Source organism: Vitis vinifera, chromosome 9 (assembly GCF_030704535.1).
Source record: "Vitis vinifera cultivar Pinot Noir 40024 chromosome 9, ASM3070453v1".
NCBI lineage: Eukaryota > Viridiplantae > Streptophyta > Magnoliopsida > Vitales > Vitaceae > Vitis > Vitis vinifera.
The window spans coordinates 402554-423890 of NC_081813.1; the positions used below are offsets into that span (position 1 = coordinate 402554).

At 38.0% G+C, this 21337-nt stretch overlaps 4 protein-coding genes and 1 pseudogene across 4 annotated transcripts; all 5 read left to right on the plus strand.

Moving 5' to 3' along the window:
- Nucleotides 1-4416: 4416 nt before the first annotated feature.
- On the plus strand, nt 4417-6204 carry LOC100242873 (GDSL esterase/lipase 1). The gene is made up of 5 exons (XM_002271668.5): nt 4417-4694; nt 4777-4898; nt 5061-5291; nt 5371-5629; nt 5721-6204. The coding sequence occupies exons 1-5, from the start codon at nt 4430-4432 to the stop codon at nt 5951-5953; spliced, it is 1110 nt and encodes a 369-aa protein (XP_002271704.1). The 5' UTR covers nt 4417-4429; the 3' UTR covers nt 5954-6204.
- A 57-nt stretch (nt 6205-6261) lies between these two features.
- On the plus strand, nt 6262-8056 carry LOC109121400 (GDSL esterase/lipase 1-like; annotated as a pseudogene).
- LOC100259961 (GDSL esterase/lipase 2) lies at nt 7951-10134 on the plus strand. Its single transcript, XM_019222051.2, has 6 exons — nt 7951-7975; nt 8509-8724; nt 8805-8926; nt 9107-9337; nt 9433-9688; nt 9780-10134. The coding sequence occupies exons 1-6, from the start codon at nt 7951-7953 to the stop codon at nt 10010-10012; spliced, it is 1083 nt and encodes a 360-aa protein (XP_019077596.1). The 3' UTR covers nt 10013-10134.
- Nucleotides 10135-11271: 1137 nt separating this feature from the next.
- On the plus strand, nt 11272-13431 carry LOC100254856 (GDSL esterase/lipase 1). The gene is made up of 5 exons (XM_002271766.4): nt 11272-11657; nt 11745-11866; nt 11957-12187; nt 12277-12538; nt 12633-13431. Exons 1-5 carry the CDS (start codon nt 11384-11386, stop codon nt 12926-12928), a joined length of 1185 nt encoding a protein of 394 aa, XP_002271802.1. The 5' UTR covers nt 11272-11383; the 3' UTR covers nt 12929-13431.
- Nucleotides 13432-14106: 675 nt separating this feature from the next.
- LOC132254247 (GDSL esterase/lipase 1-like) lies at nt 14107-15907 on the plus strand. Its single transcript, XM_059739406.1, has 5 exons — nt 14107-14526; nt 14598-14719; nt 14856-15080; nt 15187-15436; nt 15516-15907. The coding sequence occupies exons 1-5, from the start codon at nt 14265-14267 to the stop codon at nt 15749-15751; spliced, it is 1095 nt and encodes a 364-aa protein (XP_059595389.1). The 5' UTR covers nt 14107-14264; the 3' UTR covers nt 15752-15907.
- The last annotated feature ends 5430 nt before the right edge of the window (nt 15908-21337 follow it).

Below are 21337 nucleotides of genomic sequence, written 5' to 3' on the forward strand. Positions count from 1 at the left end.
GATATCTAGGAAGTAGTAAAGGAGATTTATTTTGATATGGAAGACACAACAAAGACATTTGAAATAGAAGGGATCCTCTATAAAATAGAACTACAAATTTTTATTAGGTTTGAATAAAAATCTGATGAAGTTCGATGCAAAATATTGGGAACTAAACTTTTACCCAACATCCGAGAAGTTGCCTTAAAAGTGCGCCGAGAATAAAGTAGAAAGAAAGTCATGTTGAGGCCACAAACTAACCAACCTATCACCTAGGGTTTAGCCTTAGTAACTCGTGGTCCTCCTTATCCTCCTAATGGCAATCGAGAAAGAAAAATGAGAACTTAGTGTGATCATTATCGAAAACCAAGTCATATGAAGGACATGTGCTAAAAAATCCATGGGAAACCAGCAAATTGGAAGTCGTTAGGTTCTCAAAATGATAGATAAAGTTAAGGACACTATGTCACCATTAAGGACAACCTAGCACCACCTAATTCTAGTATGTTCAACAAAAAGCAATTGGAATTGTTGCAAAAAATGTTCAACTAATCCTAATAAGAGGCAAATTCCTCTAATTCTATCATTAGGTCCGAATCCTTAGTTCAAAAAGATAATTTTCTTACTACCCTGAAAGTAAAAAAGGAAAATTTGAGTCCTTAAATTGTTGACTCAAGAGCTTTTGATCACATGACTGGAGATGCCACAATTTTTCAAAATTATACACCTTGTTATGGGGATTATATGGTTCGTATAGTTGATAGTTCTCTCTCAAAGGTAGCTGGTACAGGTTCTATTGCCATCTCTATGGACCTAACTCTTGACTCTTTTCTTTTTGTTTCGAACTTGGATTGCAATTTGTTGTCCATTAGTAAATTCACTTACGAAAAGAACTATGTTAATAATTTTTTTCTAAACTATTGTGTTTTTCAAGATTTGAATTCAAGGAAGATGATTGACAATGCTAAGGTGTGTTCAAGACTCTATATCTTCAAAGTGGCTAATTATATTGAAAGACAACCTCAATCGGCAATTGGTGAAAAACGTTATCTTTTTGTTTTTAGTTCTAACAAAGATAGTGATGTTATATTGTGGCATTATTGTCTAGGACATCCTAGTTTCACGTATCTCAAAAAACTCTTTCCATTATTATTCACTAAAAGTTCAAATGTTTTTCATTGTAAAATTTTTTAATTATCCAAGCATGTTTGTAAGTCCTATCCAATTCAACCATACAAACCATCTCATCATTTTTCCATGATACATAGTGATGTTTAGGGCTCATCTAAGATAAAGAACATAACATGGACTAGATAGTTGTGTGTCCTTTGTAGATAATCATATTAGAAGTTTTTTGGATATTCCTAATGAAAGAAAAATCAAATGTGAGTCAAATTTAAAAAAAAAAAATTATAACATGATTCAAACCCAATTCCATGTCAAAATACAAGTGTTGATAACTAACAATGTTATAGATTATTTCAATTCTATTGAGGGAAATTCTTATGAAGAAAAAGAATAGTTCATCAAAGTTATTGCATTGATACTCTTCAGCAAAATGAGATAGCTGAGAGAAATAATAGACACTTATTAGAAGTTACAAGGGCCCTTATGTTCTTCTCCCATGTCCCAAAGAATTTTTGTGGAGAAATTGTACTTATTATAATCGATCTCATCAATAGAATGTCTTCCCGGCCATGTCTTAAGTTTCCAAACATCGTGCAAAGTCTTTCTCAAATCATACCCTAGGACTCGACTCATCTCCTCCATGAAAGTGTTTGATTGTTTAGCCTTTGTTCACATTCCCCAACAACATCAAAGTAAGCTTGATCCCAAGACTATTGAGTGTATTTTCCTAGGAACTCTCCAAATCATAAGGTATATAAGTGTTCATCTCCCATCACAAAAAGGTTCTACACCTCCATGGATGTGACATTCTTTGAAAATCAACCTTATTACTCCAAAACTAATATTCAAAGGGAGAATATAATTCAAGAATACTAGTTTTGAGAAATAGAAACCATGATTGAACCTCAAACACTTAAGTTTATTATAGTTCACAATTCTAATCCTATCTTTCTTGCTCTAAGTCTCCTGTTCCAAACTACCGAATCCGTAGACATTAAGTCGAGTATTCTTCTTTGCCCAAACCAATCTCAAACTATTAATAATAGTGAATTCATTATCTACTCAAGGAAAAAGAAGTCTTAAAAAGATATAGAGTAACAAACACATCTTGAGCTAGTACATGAAACTGAACTGAATTCAGTCCCAAAAGAGACACACTCAAGTAACATTTATTCTAATCCTAATGAGCCAAAAGATGATGGACTCAATTTACCAATTTCCAAAAAGAAATAAGTAAGATATTGCATAAATCATTCAATTTATATAATTTTATCTCCTACAAGAGTTTGTCACAGGTTATTGGGTTTTTGCTACCAATATCACATAATTGGATTCCCAATAATATCCAATAAGCCCTACAAATACCTGAATGGAAGACAACCACTGAGGAAGATATCTGAGCTCTTAAAAAGAATAGGACATGAGAACTTGTTGAACTTTCAGAAAGAAATAATCCAATCAAGAGTAAGTGGATTTTCACAATCAAGTACAAAGCAAATGGGAATGTGGATAGATACAAAGCTTGACTAGTTGCTAAGGGATTTACGCAATTCTATGGAATGGACTACCAAGAAACCTTTGCTCCAATTGCCAAATTGAACAAAATTCGTGTTTTGTAGTTGTTAGCTAATTGGCCTTTTCATCAAATGGACATAAAGAATGTCTTCCTCAATGGTAACTTAGAAAAAAAAGTGTACATGGAAATTCCTTCATGTCTTAAGACTAAGATAAACATTAACAAAGTCTGCAAACTAAAAAATCCTTATATGGTCTCAAGCAATCTCCTAGAACTTGGTTTGATCATTTTACCATAACTATAAAGAGGTTTAGTTACTCTCAGTGTCAATCTAATCACATGCTATTTGTAAAACACACAACTGAGGGAAAAATTGTCATTATCATCATTTATGTGGATGACATAATTCTGACTGAAGATCATAAAGAAAAAATAGGCAAAACTCAAGAGTTTCTTACTCATGAGTTTGAAATTAAAGACCTAGGGAATCTCTAATATTTTATTGGGATGGAAATTACTAAATCAAAAATGGGTATTATAGTCTCCCAACATATGTTCTAAACTTACTAAAGGAGACTGGGATGCTTGGTTCTAAACATATAGGCACACCTATGGACTACATTACTAAACTAAGAATTGTTGAAAGAAGTGCTTTAGTGGATAAAGGGAGATATCAAAAGACTTGTGAGAAAACTCATTTATCTTTCTCACATAAAACCAAATATTGTCTTTTTAGTTGGCATGATTAGCAAATTCATAAACAATCCAACTAAGGAACATATGAAAGTTATGCATAACTAACCGAAGATCAACCTCAGGATATTGCACCTATGTATGGGGGAATTTGATTACTTGGTGAAGCAAGAAATAGTCTATTGTAGCTTAGAGTAGGGCGTAAATATAATTTAGAGTTATGACACATGAAACCTATGAAGGAATGTGGTTAAAGAGACTCCTAAATGAGTTAAAAATTCTAGTAGAAGATTCTATGGAGATGTTTTGTGACAATCAAACTGCTACAAGTATTGCTAAAAATATGGGTCATCATGATTAGACGAAGCATGTGAAAATAAATCACCATTTTATCAAGGAGAAGATAGAAGAATGAAAATTTTCATTGGTTTACTCTCTAATAGGTCTTTAGACAATAGACATCCTTATCAAGGCACTTTCTAGAACCAACTTTGAAAACTTGAGATCCAAGTTGGGAATGATCAACAATTACAATCTAGCTTGAAGGGGAGTGTGGAAATCTGGAATGTACATTTGTGTGCACAGTTGTGTTACAACTACAATTATATCATAGTTGTGTTATAGTTTTATCACAGTTGTGTCATAGTTATGATATAGTTGTACTTCAGTTGATATATTTGTATTTACCATTCTTCTTGATTTTATGAGCGACTTTCTCTCCTAAAATTCAAAATTAGATTTTTTTTCAAGGAAGATGGTCTTAGACGTCATTCATATATAAATATTGATAGAATAATCAGTTTGAAAAGAAGAAGAAAAAAAAGTATTTTTTCTCCCTAAAATTTCTTCAAAAAAAACATCATGGATGCAGCAACCCTTGGTGCTGAAGTCATCATAGCATGATCTTGGTACCCAACTTGTTGCCCAAGTTTCCTTACGATGTAACATGAAGTCCATATTGTACTAACTGATGTAACATCCTTCAATGTTTGAATAAAAATAGTATATTGACCATTTGATATTATACTGATCAATATCTTCATTGCATTGCTATATATTGTAATTGAATAAGGGAGAGAGATTACAGAATACAGAAAGTGAAGGAGATTTCAAATGGCAAGTTTAAGCTTCCAAATAATACATGTCTTGGTCTTCTGTGCTTGCATTCTCATCCCAACCAGTAGTCAGAGCCATCCCCACCAGCCCGAAAAGCATGCTGCACTTTTCATCTTTGGAGATTCCATTTTTGATGCTGGAAACAATATTTACATCAACACCACTACTGATTATCAGAGAAATTTCTGGCCATATGGGGAAACCTTTTTCGACTACCCCACTGGGAGAGCTTCTGATGGCCGCTTGATACCTGATTTTATTGGTAAAATAGTTGTGTTGTATGCTGTTATCAAAGCATCTGACTTAAATCTGTTGCCCAGATGACCCTTGTTTCTTTGCTGCAGCTGAGTATGCAAAACTCCCATTCCTTCCACCATATCTACAGCCTGGTAATAATCAATTTACTTATGGGTCAAACTTTGCATCTGGGGGAGCCGGTGCTTTGGATCAGACTAATCAAGGATTGGTATGCCATCTCTTGAAATCTAGATGGGATAGTCTAGCTCATTTCCATTACTGACCAAGCAACTCAACCATTTTTTTAGTTGATTATGTGAAGTGTTTGTTTGGCACAAGATGGATTAAATGTGAACGATCATGTAGATAACATGTCTTGTAACATTTTCAGGTGGTAAACCTCAACACACAGCTAACCTATTTCAAGGATGTGGAGAAACTGTTAAGGCAGAAGCTAGGTGATGAAGCTGCCAAGAAAATGCTGTTTGAAGCTGTCTACTTGATCAACATCGGATCCAACGACTACTTGAGTCCCTTCTTATGGAACTCCACTGTGCTTCAGTCCTACTCTCACGAACAATACGTTCATATGGTGATCGGCAATTTGACTGTAGTAATCAAAGTAATAGTAATAGCATCTTTTGTCTTAAAAACAGTTTCATTTCTCTATGTTCTGTCCTTATGATTTGTCTATGTTTCAGGAAATATATAAGAAAGGAGGAAGGAAGTTTGGGCTTCTTGATGTGGGGCCATTAGGCTGTGTGCCAATTATGAAAGAAATCAAACTCCAACAGGGAGGCATGGGGTGCATAGAAGAATCCACAGAGCTAGCAAAACTACACAACATAGCTCTCTCCAAGGTCCTGCAGGAACTAGAGAGCAAGTTGAAAGGATTCAAATATTCAATTTCCAATTTCTATACTTTTCTTGAGGAAAGAATGAACAACCCTTCAAAATATGGTATGCTATCGCCCTCTTCATATTATATGCTTTTCCCTGTGGCCAAATTTCACCTCTGTCATAACTCACCTTCTGTATTGTTTCTGCAAAGGTTTCAAAGAAGGGAAGATAGCATGTTGTGGTTCGGGTCCCTTCAGAGGACTTTCCAGCTGTGGGGGGAAGAGTAGCATAAAGGAGTATGAGTTATGCAGCAATGTGAGCGAATACGTGTTCTTTGATTCAGTTCATCCTACAGACAGGGCCTACCAGCAGATAGCTGAGCTAATTTGGAGTGGAACTCGCAACATTACAGGACCCTACAATTTGAAAGCACTATTTGTTTGATTGAGCTTATATGTTCAAATGCCTAATAAATGAGTTCAACATGTGCATAATAAATGAGTTCAACATGTGCATAATGAATGAGCTCAACATGTCAAGTGCTGTACTATTCTATTTTACGACTCAGAAAATTACTTTTGCCAATAAAAATTGAAGTCTTAATGTAAAGAGAACTTCACGGCTGAACAAAACCCTACCTATGGTTTTCAAAGCCATCATCAGATATAAAGTTCAAGAGGAATGGTCTTGGTAAACATCTTATTCCCCAAGTCCCATTACAATTTTCAGTATGAAATGCAGGAATTTTTTAATATTAGTCCATATCAGTAGTTGAATGGTAATAAGATGTTGACCATTTGATATCATACTAATCAAAATCTTTATCACATGGCTGTATATAAAAGTTGGAACAAAGAGAAAGATTACAGAGACTGAATTAGGCTTCAAATGGCAAGCTTAAGCTTCCACACCATCCATGTCTTGGTCTTCTGTGCTTACCTACTCATCTCAACCAGTAGCCAGAGTCTTCCCCACCAGCCCAAAAAGCATGCTACACTTTTCATCTTTGGGGATTCACTTTATGATGCTGGAAACAATAACTACATCAACACCACCACTGATTATCAGGCAAATTTCTGGCCATATGGGGAAACCTTTTTTGGCTACCCCGCTGGGAGATTTTTGGATGGCCGCTTGATCCCTGATTTTATTGGTAAGAGGGTAGTGCAGTATGTTGTTGTCTTTAGCATCTGAGTTAATCTGTTGCCCAGCTGATGCTTGTTGCTTTGCTGCAGCTGAGTATGCAAAATTCCCACTCCTTCCACCATATCTACAACCTGGTAAGGAGCAACTTACTTAGGGGGCAAACTTTGCATCTGCTGGAGCTGGAGCTCTAAACGATATTCATCAAGGATCGGTATATGACCTCTTGAAAATGGACTAGAATCACCTAAAGAATTGATACTTGGTGCTGCAGGCACCGATGGGCATGAAGTCTAATTGGGAATGCCCAGCTCATTTGTGTTGTTGTAGTTGATTGTATCACTCCATATGCCTGTACAGCAGACATTATCAGGTTGACAGAATGGTCTTCTTCCATTTTCAGGTGATAAATCTTAACACACAGCTAAGCTATATTGTAAAGGCAAAGAAACAGTTGAGGCAGAAGCTTGGTGATGAAGCCACCAAGAAAATGCTGTCTGAAGCTGTTTACTTGACCAGCATTGGAAGCAATGACTACTTGAGCCCCCTCCTCTCAAACTCTGTGTTTCAGTCCTACTCCTATAAGAAACAATATATACATATGGTGATTGGCAATTTGACAGTTGTAATCAAAGTAATAGCATCTTTTTTATTAACAACAGGTTGTTTTATTTTACTTCTTCTATGATTGGCCCCTATTGTTTTTCTTTGTTTCAGGAAATATATAAGCAAGGGGGAAGGAAATTTGGTTTTGTTAACTCGGCACCATTAGGCTGTACACCTGTAATGGAAACAATAAAACTAGGAGGCAATGGGGAGTACATGGAAGAAGCAACAATGCTAGCAAGACTACACATCAGAGCTTTCTCCAAGGTCCTGCAGAAGCTAGAGAGCAAGTTAAAAGGATTCAAATATTCAATTTCCAATTTCTATACTCTCCTTGAGGAAAGAATGGACAACCCTTCAAAATATGGTATGCTGCCCTCATCTTCATATTATATGCCAGTCCCTGTGGCCCAATCGCACCTCTGTTCTAACTCCCCTTTTGTGTTTAATGTGCAAAGATTTCAAAGAAGGGAAGACAGCCTGTTGTGGTTGGGGTCCCTACAGGGGTCTTCTTAGCTGTGGAGGGAAGAGAACAATAAAAGAGTATGAGTTATGCAGCAACGTAAGCAAATGTCTTCTTTCATTCAGCTCATTCTACTGACAGGGCCAACCAGCAAAAGGCCAAGTTAATGTGGAGTGGAACTCGCAACATTACAGGACCCTACAACTTGAAAGAACTATTTGATTGAACTATGTTTCAGCACTTTTCTGACACTCGTATGTACCTCTTATTTTCAAATACTTAATAAATGTGCTCGATGTTTTCTTTCTTCTGAATGAAAGTTTTGTTGAGGGTCATTGGGTTGGAAGTTTCTTCCAACTATTGTTCACCTTCTTATTTTTGTCTTTCCTGATAATGATCAAAACACCTGCTAGATCTCTAGCTAACATAAAACTCTTGAGGAAGAGTAACAACCATGCTTGCTGCATCAGGAAACAGATTAAAATTTAAACCTTAAGAGAAAAATATTAGGCCATCTTGACCCCAAAAGAATGAAATTTTTTACTCCCAAAGTCATCATCAGATAAGGTTGGTTAACAATATAATATGAATTGAAAACTGTTCAGATTGATTCCTTCAAACCACTGCTAGTTTATTAAAAGAATTTCTGGACCATTTGATATTAACACTGATGAAAATGTTTGGCTATGAACAAAAGTAACAACAAAGGAGAAAGATAACAGAAAGTGAGACAGCCTTCAAATGGAAAGTTCAGGCATTTCCGTAATCCATGCCTTGCTCTTCTGAGCATGCCTACTCATTCCATCAAGAGGCCTGAGTCATCCCCACCAGATCCAGAAGCATGTGGCATTTTTCGTCTTTGGGGATTCGCTTTTTGATGCTGGAAACAATAAGTACATCAACACCACTGATCAACGGGCAAATTTCTGGCCATATGGCGAAACCTTCTTTGGGCACCCCACTGGGAGATTTTCAGATGGCCGCCTGATCCCTGATTTTATAGGTAAAAATTATGCAGTGTATTGTTTTCTCAAGCATCTGAGTTGATTTGGTGTTCAGCTGACCCTTGTTCCTGTGCTGCAGCTGAGTATGCAAAACTCCCATTCCTTCCACCATATCTACAACCTGGTAGTAATCAACTTACTTATGGGGCAAACTTTGCATTTGCTGGAGCTGGTGCTCTAGATGAGACTAATCAAGGAAAGGTATGTAATCTCTTGAAAATGGATTAGAATTACCTAAAGTGTTAGTGCCTGGTCCTGCAGGCATGTATTGGGATAACTGGCTCATCTCCATAAGTAGATTCTCAGAATCTCAATCCATATTCAAATGCAAAGTCCTAGTTAGTATTCATGTTTGATGGCATGGTCTAGTATTATTTTCAGGTGATAAACCTTAATACACAGCTGACCTATTTTAAGAACATGGAGAAACTGTTGAGGCAGAAGCTAGGTAATGAAGCTGCAAAGAAAATTCTATTAGAAGCTGTTTACTTGATTAGCATTGGAACCAATGACTACTTGAGCCCTTACTTCACAAACTCAACTGTGCTTCAGTCCTACCCTCAGAAGCTATACCGGCATATGGTGATTGGAAATTTGACGGTTGTAATCGAAGTAATAGCATCCTTTATCTTTGAAACCATTTTTTCTACTTGACATACTAGAGAACAGTGGTTTTGGCATACTCTTATTATGTGTCTGTTTTTCAGGAAATATACGAGAAGGGAGGAAGGAAGCTTGGGGTTCTTAGCTTGGGGCCATTAGGTTGCATACCAGCCATGAAAGCAATCAAGAAACCAGGAACTGGTGAGTGTATAGAAGAAGCCTCAGAGCAAGCAAAACTACACAACAAAGCTCTGTCCAAGGTTCTGCAGAAGCTAGAGAGCAAGTTAAAAGGATTCAAATACTCGATGTTTGATTTCTATTCCACTTTTGAGGACAGAATGGAAAACCCTTCAAAATATGGTATGATTTCATCATCTTTATATTACATGCTTTTCTCTGTTCCCTAATTGCACCCTTGTTCTAACTCACCTTTTGTGTTGGTGCTGCAAAGGTTTCAACGAGGGGAAGACAGCATGCTGTGGCTCAGGTCCCTACAGGGCTCTTGTTAGCTGTGGGGGGAAGGGAACAATGAAAGAGTATGAGTTATGCAGCAATGTAAGGGAATATGTGTTCTTTGATGGAGGTCATCCTACTGACAAGGCCAACCAGGAAATGGCCAAGTTAATGTGGAGTGGAACTCACAACATTACAGGACCCTACAATTTGAAAGAACTATTTGCTTGAACTATGTTATAGCATTTTGCTGGCATTCATGATATGTACCTCATATTTTTTAATACCTGATAAATGTGCTCAATGTTTGGTTTCTTCTGAATGGAAGTTCTGTTGAGGCAATTGCATTGGAGGTTGTTTCCCAACTTGTTTTTGCCTTTCTAAAGAAAATGAGATGCCTAACACCATTATAGTTGTCATTTCTGATTAATTGTGGGTATAGTTAAGGCATAGCTCGGATATCACTTGTTGTATAGAATGAATCCCTGATACCGTTTGTTATGCAGGCAAAAAGTTCATTGTTAACATATCAGTGCAAGTACACGAAGATAAAATCAATCCTTATGTAAATGAGGATTTTGGTTTTATTTCTTGAAGAGTATTAGGGTCAACCCCAAAACTCCTCAAGTATTATTATGCATCATTTTTGTGTCAAAGGTGCTTTCTTAAAATAAAAAATAAAAAATAAAAAGACTTAAGAATTTTTAGTAGATCTCCTGCTTTCAGGCATGGTTGGAAGACAATCATCAAAATATGTCCCTACAGTTGAGTTATCCAGATAATCAAATATGTTATTTTTCTTTAGAATAAGGCATCACTCAGTCAACTGTCTTTTGGTGGCACAGGATGCAAAGCTGCCATATTTGAAACCTCATCTACAACTTGGATTTACTGATAAAGCCAATTTTGCATCCATCCAACTTGATTTGGGTTCTTTTCAAAATCCTATCCAGGAATGGTAGGTGATCTTATGCATTAAATATTAGTTTTCAAAATAGAATCCCGGATCAGGCTGATATGTAAGAGCATATTTAAGAGCGATTTTAAGAGTTAAAAACGCTTCCTAATGTTTGAAACCGTGTCCTTATAAAAATTAGGTGTTTTGTAAATTTTAAAAATTTACAGTTAAAGATCAGAGGAAGCACTGGAAATGATTCCTCAACAATCACTTAGTTTTTTTTATCATATAACACATTATCAAAGCCCTTTTTTGGGTGATTTTTCTTAAAAACAGAAATAATGAAAACACTTCTTAAAAGCGTTTTAGACTAAAACAGATTTCGCTTTCCAACTAATAAATCAATGGACCATCTAAAGGTTGCAGGCAACCTTTGTTTGTGAGGCCTCAAGCCTTAAAGAATGGAACACAGCTCATGACATTTGAACAAGTCACACACCATGAAATTTAGCAAACTATTATAATGATGAAACAAATATATAATAATGATTTCTTTTTTAACTCAACCAATTCTTCAATTTAAAAATCAAGATTGAAACATTATTGTATAGCAAAATTGATTCATCTTGTCTGCTATATAATATAAAGACCATATGTATAATAATTGAAAGTAACGATAACAGATAAAGCAAAGCAGGCTGAAAATGGCAAGTTTCAGCAACTTCCACATGATCCATCATATCTTGCTGATCTTCTCTTCATGCCTACTCATCCCAACCAGCAGCCAGAGTCACCCCCACCAACCTCAGAACCATGTGGCCTTTTTCATCTTTGGGGATTCACTTTTGGATCCTGGGAACAATAACTACATCAACACTACAACTGAAGATCAGGCAAACTTCAGGCCATATGGGGAAACCTTCTTTAAGTACCCTACTGGGAGGTTTTCCGATGGCCGGCTCATCCCTGATTTTATTGGTGAGAGATTGTGGTATATGCGTTGTTTTCTTTTACTATCAGAGTTAGTTAACTCTTGCCCAGATGACCTTTTATGCCTTGCTGCAGCTGAGTATGCAAAACTCCCACTTATTCCTCCATATCTGCAGCCTGGTAATCATCAATTTACTTATGGGGCCAACTTTGCATCTGGTGGGGCTGGTGCTTTGGATGAGATTAATCAAGGATTGGTATGCGAAATCTCTTGAAAAGGAATTAGAATGAACTAAAGAGTTGGTATTTACTGATCATGGTGGCATGGTCTTATACCATTTTTTCAGGTGGTAAACCTCAACACACAGCTAAGGTATTTCAAGAAGGTGGAGAAACACTTGAGGGAGAAGCTAGGCGATGAAGAATCCAAGAAACTGCTGCTTGAAGCTGTCTACTTGATCAGCATTGGAGGCAATGACTACATAAGCCCCTTGTTCAGGAACTACAGTGTGTTTCAGATCTACTCTCATAGGCAGTACCTAGACATGGTGATGGGCAATTTGACAGTTGTAATCCAAGTAAAACGATCCTTACTCTTTCTTGACATTAAAATCAGGTTGCTGCTGCTTTCTTTCTATACTTGTCCTTGTTGTTTTTCATTTCTCAGGAGATATATCAGAAAGGAGGAAGGAAATTTGGGTTCGTGAACATGGGGCCATTGGGCTGTCTACCAGCCATGAAAGCAATCAAACTCCAACAAGGAGGCGCTGGTGAGTGCATGGAAGAAGCCACAGTGCTAGTTAAACTACACAACAGAGTTCTTCCTGAGGTCCTCCAGAAGCTAGGGAGCAAGTTAAAGGGATTCAAGTATTCAATATTTGATTTCTATACTACTGCTAAGGAAAGAATGGACAACCCTTCAAAATATGGTATGCTAATAGCCTTCTTCATATTTGTATGCATCTGGGTTATGGCCAAAATGCACCTCTGCTCTAATCCACCTTCTCAATTCATGTTGCCAAGGTTTCAAAGAAGCGAAGATAGCATGCTGCGGTTCGGGTCCCTACAGGGGTCTGTACAGCTGTGGAGGGATGAGAGGAACAAAAGAGTATGAGCTATGCAGCAATGTCAGTGAATACATGTTCTTCGATTCATTTCATCCTACTGACAGGGTCTACCAGCAGCTGGCTGAATTAGTATGGAGTGGAACTCACAATGTGATAAAACCATACAATTTGAAACAATTGTTTGGACATAGTCAGGAAGAGATACCATGCGACCAATTTGAGCATCTTCCTTATACTAGCAATGTGCCATAGAACAACTGAGCGCCATAAGTATTTCATTTTTCTCAATCTGTTCAGCATCGTTCACCTAGTAAAGGGGCTCATTGTTTGGTGTCTTCTGAATGAAGGTCTTGTTCGGGTAATTCAACAATTGTTGTTTGAAGCTTTATAGGACTCTGCTCCGAATCTTGGTCAATTCTCTGCTTTGATCAAGATTTGAATTTGAACTGTCCTATATATCTTTTTGTGAGAGATTTGTCACTTGAAATAACTTCTCAATGGAGGAAGAGTAGGAATGTGTACTTCAAAAATTGGAACAAGCAGAATAATATGAGTTTCATCATTTCTCATCATCAGATATCCAGGGATTTGCTGCACTAGTACACCTATGGAAACCCCATGTTTGAGTTTCTTTTTGCTGGTAGTTGAGTCTATTCAGGTTGCCTTTATGGTAGGGAAACCTCTATAAATCTTCTGTATTTTTTTATTGTGACTGCCCCCTTTGTATGGCAAAGAATCCTCTCCTTTTTTTATAACACTTTCACTTTTTCTTTCATCAAAAAATCATTCATTTTGATATGCACAATCATTCATTTTGATGAAGGGTGGCAATTAATATTGGTGGGTCATGTTCGTGTCGTCTCAAAACTCAAGTACTCGACTTAATAGATCAATTCAAACACAACACGAATAATTATTAGATTAAAAAAATGAACTCAAGAAATGCTTAATTATTGAACAAGTTACATAACATGACACATGTATAACTCATTTAATAATCAAGTCAAGTTGATCTTATTTAAGTTGATATGATGAACCTTACATGTTTATGACTTAAAATAGATCTTTTTATTCAAAATCAAATTTTTAGTAAATCAAACATGGATTAATAATAAGTTTCGGGTTATAATTAACCTATTAAATAAGTTGATTCTGGATTATGCAAGTTGACCCAAAAACAAGTAAAATTTATTAAATGGGTTATGCAAGTCGATATGAATTTCACTCAAATACATATATACTCAATTCAAACTCATAAAAAACGTATCAGATTCAAGCACAAATCCTATCAAACTTTACCACCAAAGCCCATAATTCATTTGTACTCTCATCACAGCTCTGGTCCACATCTCTGGAACACTGTGTATTGACTAATCCAATTGCCTTCTGTATTTTCACACCAAGCAGACCATCAGCCTGGCACTGGTCATGGGGCCACTGCAAGCCCCACAAGGACTCACGCCCATATGGAAAGAGTGCCAAAACTCCTTGAAAAAATTGGCTCTGGACTTAAAACTTATAAATAGCCATTGTTTTGCGCTCAACAACACAAGAAAACTTACACAGAGAAGACAGCATCAGCTTCAACATGGCAAGCTCCACCTTCCACTTATGTTTCCTGACCATCTTTGCTAGCCTGCTCATCCCAGCCATCTGCCATGGTCACTCCCAGAAGCCCAAAAAACATGTGCCATTGTTCGTCTTTGGCGATTCCCTCTTTGATCCTGGCAACAATATCTACCTCAACAGTAGCCACAAGGAGGCATCAGCTTTCTGGCCATATGGGGAAACCTTCTTCAAGCATCCTACCGGCAGACTTTCTGATGGCCGTTTAGTCCCTGATTTTATCGGTAAGACTGGTAACAAAGTGTGATAGCCATATATTAGTCTCACCCAACTAACCCTTCTAGATTTGTTGCAGCTGAGTTTATGAAGCTGCCATTGCTTCCACCATATCTACAACCTGGTGCACATAGATTTACTGATGGGGCCAACTTTGCTTCTGGTGGAGCAGGTGTTCTTGCTGACACTCATCCTGGAACAGTAAGTGATCTTTCCATTCTTTAATCTGAGTTATGATTATGAAACCCACAAAGGTTCTGACATTTTCCTTTTCTTTGAAGTCTTGATTTGGGGCATTATCATTCAATGTGCTGCATTTTCTCTGTTTGATCTTCAGATAAGTCTTCTACTGCAGCTGAGCTATTTCAAGAATGTGGTGAAGCAATTGAAACAGAAGCTAGGTAATGCGAAGACCGAGAAGCTACTGATGGGAGCCGTTTACTTGTTCAGCATTGGTGGCAATGACTATGGTGTCTTTCAAATGAATTACCCCAATGCTTCTCTATCCCACCAGAGAGAATATGTTGGAATGGTGATTCAAAATTTGACATCTGTCCTTGAAGTAAGAACATCCTTTTTTGAGAAGTGATGACTGTTCTTTTCCTTACTGTAAGGCTTGTAGATTGGACACTGAATCATGCTTTTTCTTATTATTCTTCTCCTTGCAGGAAGTCCATCAAATTGGAGGTAGAAAAATTGCATTTCAGAATGCAGGCCCTTTCGGTTGTCTACCTTTAACACGAGCTGGGACAAGGAATGGCGCCTGCGCTGAAGAACCCTCAGCAATGGCAAAACTACACAACACAGCCCTAGCCAATGTCCTGAAGAAGTTACAGACTCGCCTAACAGGATTCAAATATTCAATTTTTGATTACTACAATTCACTTGGTGAAAGAATAAACAACCCTTTAAAGTATGGTAAGTGATGAACACAGAACACAGGTCTAGCCATTCACCATCGCTGTCTAATGCTTATTGTAATTAACGTGGTGTGAAGGTTTCAAGGAAGGCAAAAGGGCATGCTGTGGAAGTGGGGCATACAGGGAAAGCAACTGTGGGGGGCAAGGAGGAACCACAAAGTTTGAAGTGTGTAGCATTCCTGGTGACTATGTCTGGTTTGATGGTGCCCACACCACTGAAAGGGCCAATAGGCAATTGGCTGAGCTGCTGTGGAATGGAACTCCTAATTGCACGGCACCCATCAATCTGAAGCAGCTGTTTGAACATATGTGATTGTAGTAGTAGATCATCATAAAATCCTTAGAGATTCCTAGTACTTTTTCTGCTTCTGCTTCTGCTTCTTGAGATGGTTTCAGAGGTGTTCCTGATTGATGATCACTAGTCAATAGACTATAAGTTTTCACCTATCCAGATTGAAAGTTTTTCTAAGATGAACTGCAAATTAATCTCAGACCATGAATACATGAATCATCCAAAAACAAGTTCCAACTTCCAACAGCAAACCCAAAAGAAATATTTGATTATTAGTTCAATTCATCCATGGGGAGAGATCAAATTCAAGAACAGTGAACCCCAAGTGAATAGATAACAAATTCATTTCCCATTTAGACATGATCTCCTTATCATGACCCATGACTTCATATAGTTCACTCCATCCATGGGGAGAGATCAAATTCAAGAACAGTGAACTCCAAGTGAATAGAAATCAAATCCATTTCCAATATTGACATGATCTCCTGATCATGACCAATGACTCATAATGACTAAATTTCAGATATAAATGTATTTAAATTTATATTTATATTAAACCTCATATTAAATAAAAGAAAAAATTCATAATTTTATATATGTATGTATAGATTCCTTATTGACATATTGTAAAATTGTGAGAACCCATCGAAGCTAGAACGAATAATATTTATAGATTGAAAGTGAATCATTATAAAAGGGTATCAATGCTATAAGAGCCCATGCTCGTACATCACTTACTAAATCGATACAATCTCCTCTCTGCCTTATGCCACCAAACAAGCTGACATGCAAAGCCATTTTCTATTCAAGCTGACATCCAAAGTCATTTTCTATTTAACACACAGATGAGAGGCCACAGTCACACTTGTTTACACACGTGACCTTATTATCCCAATGCCTTACCTTTGAACTTGGAAGCCAGAAATGTTGTCGGCCAGTACCGCTGCTGCAGGGCCCCACATTTGCCCACACCAAATGGCATTTGTCTTCTTCCTCTATTGGCTGAGGCGTCCAGATCTTGAAGTGCCTCGGCCTCTCCAAGGAAAAGAAATTATGAATTGCTTTGTCTTTATCTTTAAGAGATACTCCCTCATGAATTATATATTGGAGATGCCGACATAAAAGAAAAGAAAATATGAATGCCCATCTTTTTATCGTTTCAGATATGCTCCTTCCAAAATTAGATACCGGAGATCTGTTAAAATAACTATGGACTCACATATGTAACATAGTTTATAATTAAGCTATTTGCATTCATGTATTTGTTTTCTATTTATTCTAAAGTATGGGTCACCTCATGTGTAGAGCCCAATACCATATGTGTCTCAAATGATGGGCCTAAGACACATATGGCCGAATATTTTTTGAGAATGGTCCCTAAGGCATAGAAGGTATATAAGGTTGGTGTCTGTTCAATTTCTGGAGAAATATCTTTTGAATAGACAAGAAACGCTCTCTCCCGCTTCCCATTGCTAGAGAGATTACAAAGACGGTGGTTTCCTCTCTACAGCCTTAGAAGATCCATACCTTGTTCAAAACCAAGAGATAAATGGACTTAGGTTCGTTCGTTTTCTATAAAAATGTCTAGCATAAGTTCTTCATATGATTCAACATGCGATCCCAGTCTGTTATTGGATTTATAATGGAGTTCCCTCAATTGGTATCAAAGCCAACATATTTAATCATTGAAAAAATTGCCACATTTTTTTTTAATTCTTAATGGAAATTTCTTTGTAAAATGTATTGCAATCCAATCTGTCAAAGCCCTTGATAGGCATGCAATTCCACTCCTATCATGGTGGCCCATCCTGCAACGGCGTTTTTTTCTTTTTTTACAGCGATGACGCTGCGACGCCGCCTTGCACGTTGTGGCGTCGTTTGGCACCACTGTCGATGTCTCCGAACATTGGATCCCTGCGACATCGCCTAGAGGAGGGATGGGAGTGTTGGGCTTTGTGGAGCCTAGTTTTGTTTGATCCGGTTTGACGACCCGACCCGAATAATATTGCATGGCTTTTTTAATGGGAGATTTATTGAGGCCTGTTGGGCTCGTTTAGCCCATTGTGGAACCACCCTTTGTAATTAGGGTTTTTTAGTATGGTAGGGTTGCCGTGCTATATATATATAGAGAATATTGTAGCCGCTAGGTCGTACTCTGTATTCTTCCCTGATAATAGTGATATCCCTGCAACTCCGTGGACGTAGGCAAATTGCCGAACCACGTAAATACTGTCTTGTGTGTGTGATTGTTTTTCTTTGGCGTGTGTTTTCTCTAATTTTTTTGTTTCTCACGGGTTGGGAATTCGGTTTAATTCCCTACAACTGGTACAGAGCCTAGGGTTAGGTTTGAGTGGGAGCAATGGCAGAGGAAGCAGGAAAGGCGTCTGGAATAGAAAAGTTTGATGGCACAGACTTTGCGTATTGGAGGATGCAGATTGAAGATTATCTCTATGGGAGGAAATTGCATCTGCCTCTTTTGGGGACAAAACCTGAGAGTATGAAGGCTGAGGAATGGGCGCTTCTTGACAGACAGGTTCTAGGAGTTATTAGGTTAACTCTGTCTAGGTCTGTTGCACACAATGTTGTAAAGGAGAAGACCACAGCAGATCTGATGAAGGCTTTGTCCGGTATGTATGAAAAGTCGTCCGCAAACAATAAGGTGCATCTGATGAAGAAATTGTTCAATTTGAAGATGGCAGAGAATGCATCAGTAGCACAACATCTAAATGAATTTAATACAATCACAAATCAATTGTCGTCTGTAGAAATTGATTTTGATGATGAGATTCGTGCTCTGATTGTCTTGGCTTCTTTGCCAAACAGTTGGGAGGCAATGAGGATGGCAGTAAGCAATTCTACAGGAAAGGAAAAGCTCAAGTACAATGATATACGAGATTTAATTCTGGCTGAGGAGATTCGCCGAAGAGATGCAGGTGAAACCTCAGGATCTGGTTCTGCCCTAAACCTTGAGACAAGAGGCAGAGGTAATAACAGAAATTCAAATCAGGGTAGATCAAATTCCAGAAATTCTAATCGGAACAGAAGCAAATCTAGATCAGGCCAACAAGTACAATGCTGGAATTGTGGGAAAACAGGTCACTTTAAAAGGCAATGCAAAAGCCCTAAGAAGAAGAATGAAGATGATTCTGCTAATGCTGTAACAGAAGAGGTACAGGATGCATTACTTCTTGCAGTAGACAGTCCACTTGATGATTGGGTTTTGGATTCAGGAGCTTCGTTTCATACCACTCCACACCGAGAAATCATACAGAATTATGTTGCAGGTGATTTTGGTAAGGTGTATTTGGCTGATGGTTCAGCCTTGGATGTTGTGGGTCTAGGAGACGTTCGAATATCATTGCCCAATGGGTCTGTTTGGTTACTGGAGAAGGTTCGATATATTCCTGACCTGAGGAGGAATCTGATTTCTGTTGGACAACTTGATGATGAAGGACATGCAATACTATTTGTTGGTGGTACTTGGAAGGTTACAAAGGGAGCTAGGGTATTGGCTCGTGGAAAGAAGACTGGCACTCTGTATATGACCTCATGTCCAAGAGACACAATTGCAGTTGCTGATGCAAGTACTGATACAAGCCTATGGCACCGCAGACTTGGTCACATGAGTGAGAAAGGGATGAAGATGTTGCTGTCAAAAGGAAAACTACCAGAATTGAAGTCCATTGATTTTGACATGTGTGAAAGTTGCATCTTAGGAAAGCAAAAAAAGGTGAGCTTCTTGAAAACTGGCAGGACACCGAAGGCTGAAAAATTGGAACTAGTACACACTGATTTGTGGGGGCCTTCTCCGGTTGCATCCCTAGGAGGTTCAAGGTACTACATCACCTTTATTGATGACTCAAGTAGAAAGGTATGGGTTTATTTTCTAAAAAATAAATCTGATGTATTTGTAACTTTTAAGAAGTGGAAGGTCATGGTTGAGACAGAAACAAGTTTGAAAGTAAAATGTTTGAGGTCAGATAATGGAGGAGAGTACATAGATGGAGGATTCAGTGAGTATTGTGCTGCACAGGGAATTAGGATGGAGAAGACCATTCCTGGGACACCACAGCAGAATGGTGTGGCTGAGCGCATGAACAGAACTCTCAATGAGCGTGCTAGAAGTATGAGGTTGCATGCTGGACTACCAAAAACTTTTTGGGCTGATGCTGTTAGCACTGCAGCTTACCTGATAAACCGAGGACCATCAGTTCCCATGGAGTTCAGACTTCCTGAGGAGGTTTGGAGCGGTAAAGAGGTGAAGTTTTCACATTTAAAAGTTTTTGGTTGTATTTCTTATGTTCATATTGATTCTGATGCTCGTAGTAAACTTGATGCAAAGTCAAAAATATGTTTTTTCATTGGCTATGGTGATGAGAAATTTGGCTATAGGTTTTGGGATGAACAAAACAGGAAAATCATCAGAAGTAGAAATGTGATATTTAATGAACAGGTTATGTACAAAGACAGGTCATCTGTAGTGTCAGATGTTACAGAGATAGATCAAAAAAAATCTGAGTTTGTCAACTTAGATGAATTGACTAAAAGTACTGTCCAAAAAGGGGGTGAAGAAGATAAGGAGAATGTAAATTCACAGGTAGATCTGAGTACACCTGTAGTTGAAGTTCGCAGATCTTCTAGGAACACTAGACCTCCGCAGCGTTATTCACCTGTTTTAAATTATCTCCTGTTGACTGATGGTGGTGAGCCAGAGTGTTATGATGAAGCCTTGCAAGATGAGAATTCAAGCAAGTGGGAGTTAGCCATGAAGGATGAGATGGATTCCCTGTTGGGGAATCAGACATGGGAACTGACTGAATTGCCAGTAGGAAAGAAGGCTTTGCACAACAAGTGAGTATACAGAATAAAGAATGAGCATGATGGTAGCAAACGTTACAAGGCCAGATTAGTTGTTAAAGGGTTCCAGCAGAAGGAGGGCATTGACTACACAGAGATATTTTCTCCAGTTGTGAAGATGTCAACAATTAGACTTGTACTTGGAATGGTGGCCGCAGAAAACTTACATCTTGAGCAGTTAGATGTGAAGACAGCATTCCTTCATGGTGACTTGGAGGAAGACCTTTACATGATTCAGCCAGAAGGGTTCATTGTTCAAGGACAAGAGAATCTAGTCTGCAAACTGAGAAAGAGCTTGTATGGCCTTAAACAAGCTCCTAGACAGTGGTACAAGAAGTTTGACAATTTTATGCATAGAATTGGGTTCAAGAGATGTGAAGCTGATCATTGTTGCTATGTTAAGTCCTTTGACAACTCTTACATCATATTACTGTTGTATGTGGATGATATGCTTATTGTAGGGTCTGACATTGAGAAGATTTATAATCTGAAGAAGCAATTGTCCAAACAGTTTGCAATGAAGGATTTGGGAGCTGCAAAGCAAATCCTTGGTATGAGAATCATTAGAGACAAAGCTAATGGTACATTGAAGCTTTCACAGTCAGAGTATGTGAAGAAAGTTCTCAGCAGGTTCAACATGAATGAAGCTAAACCAGTGAGCACACCCTTCGGTAGTCATTTCAAACTAAGCAAAGAACAGTCACCAAAGACAGAAGAAGAAAGGGACCATATGAGCAAGGTGCCCTATGC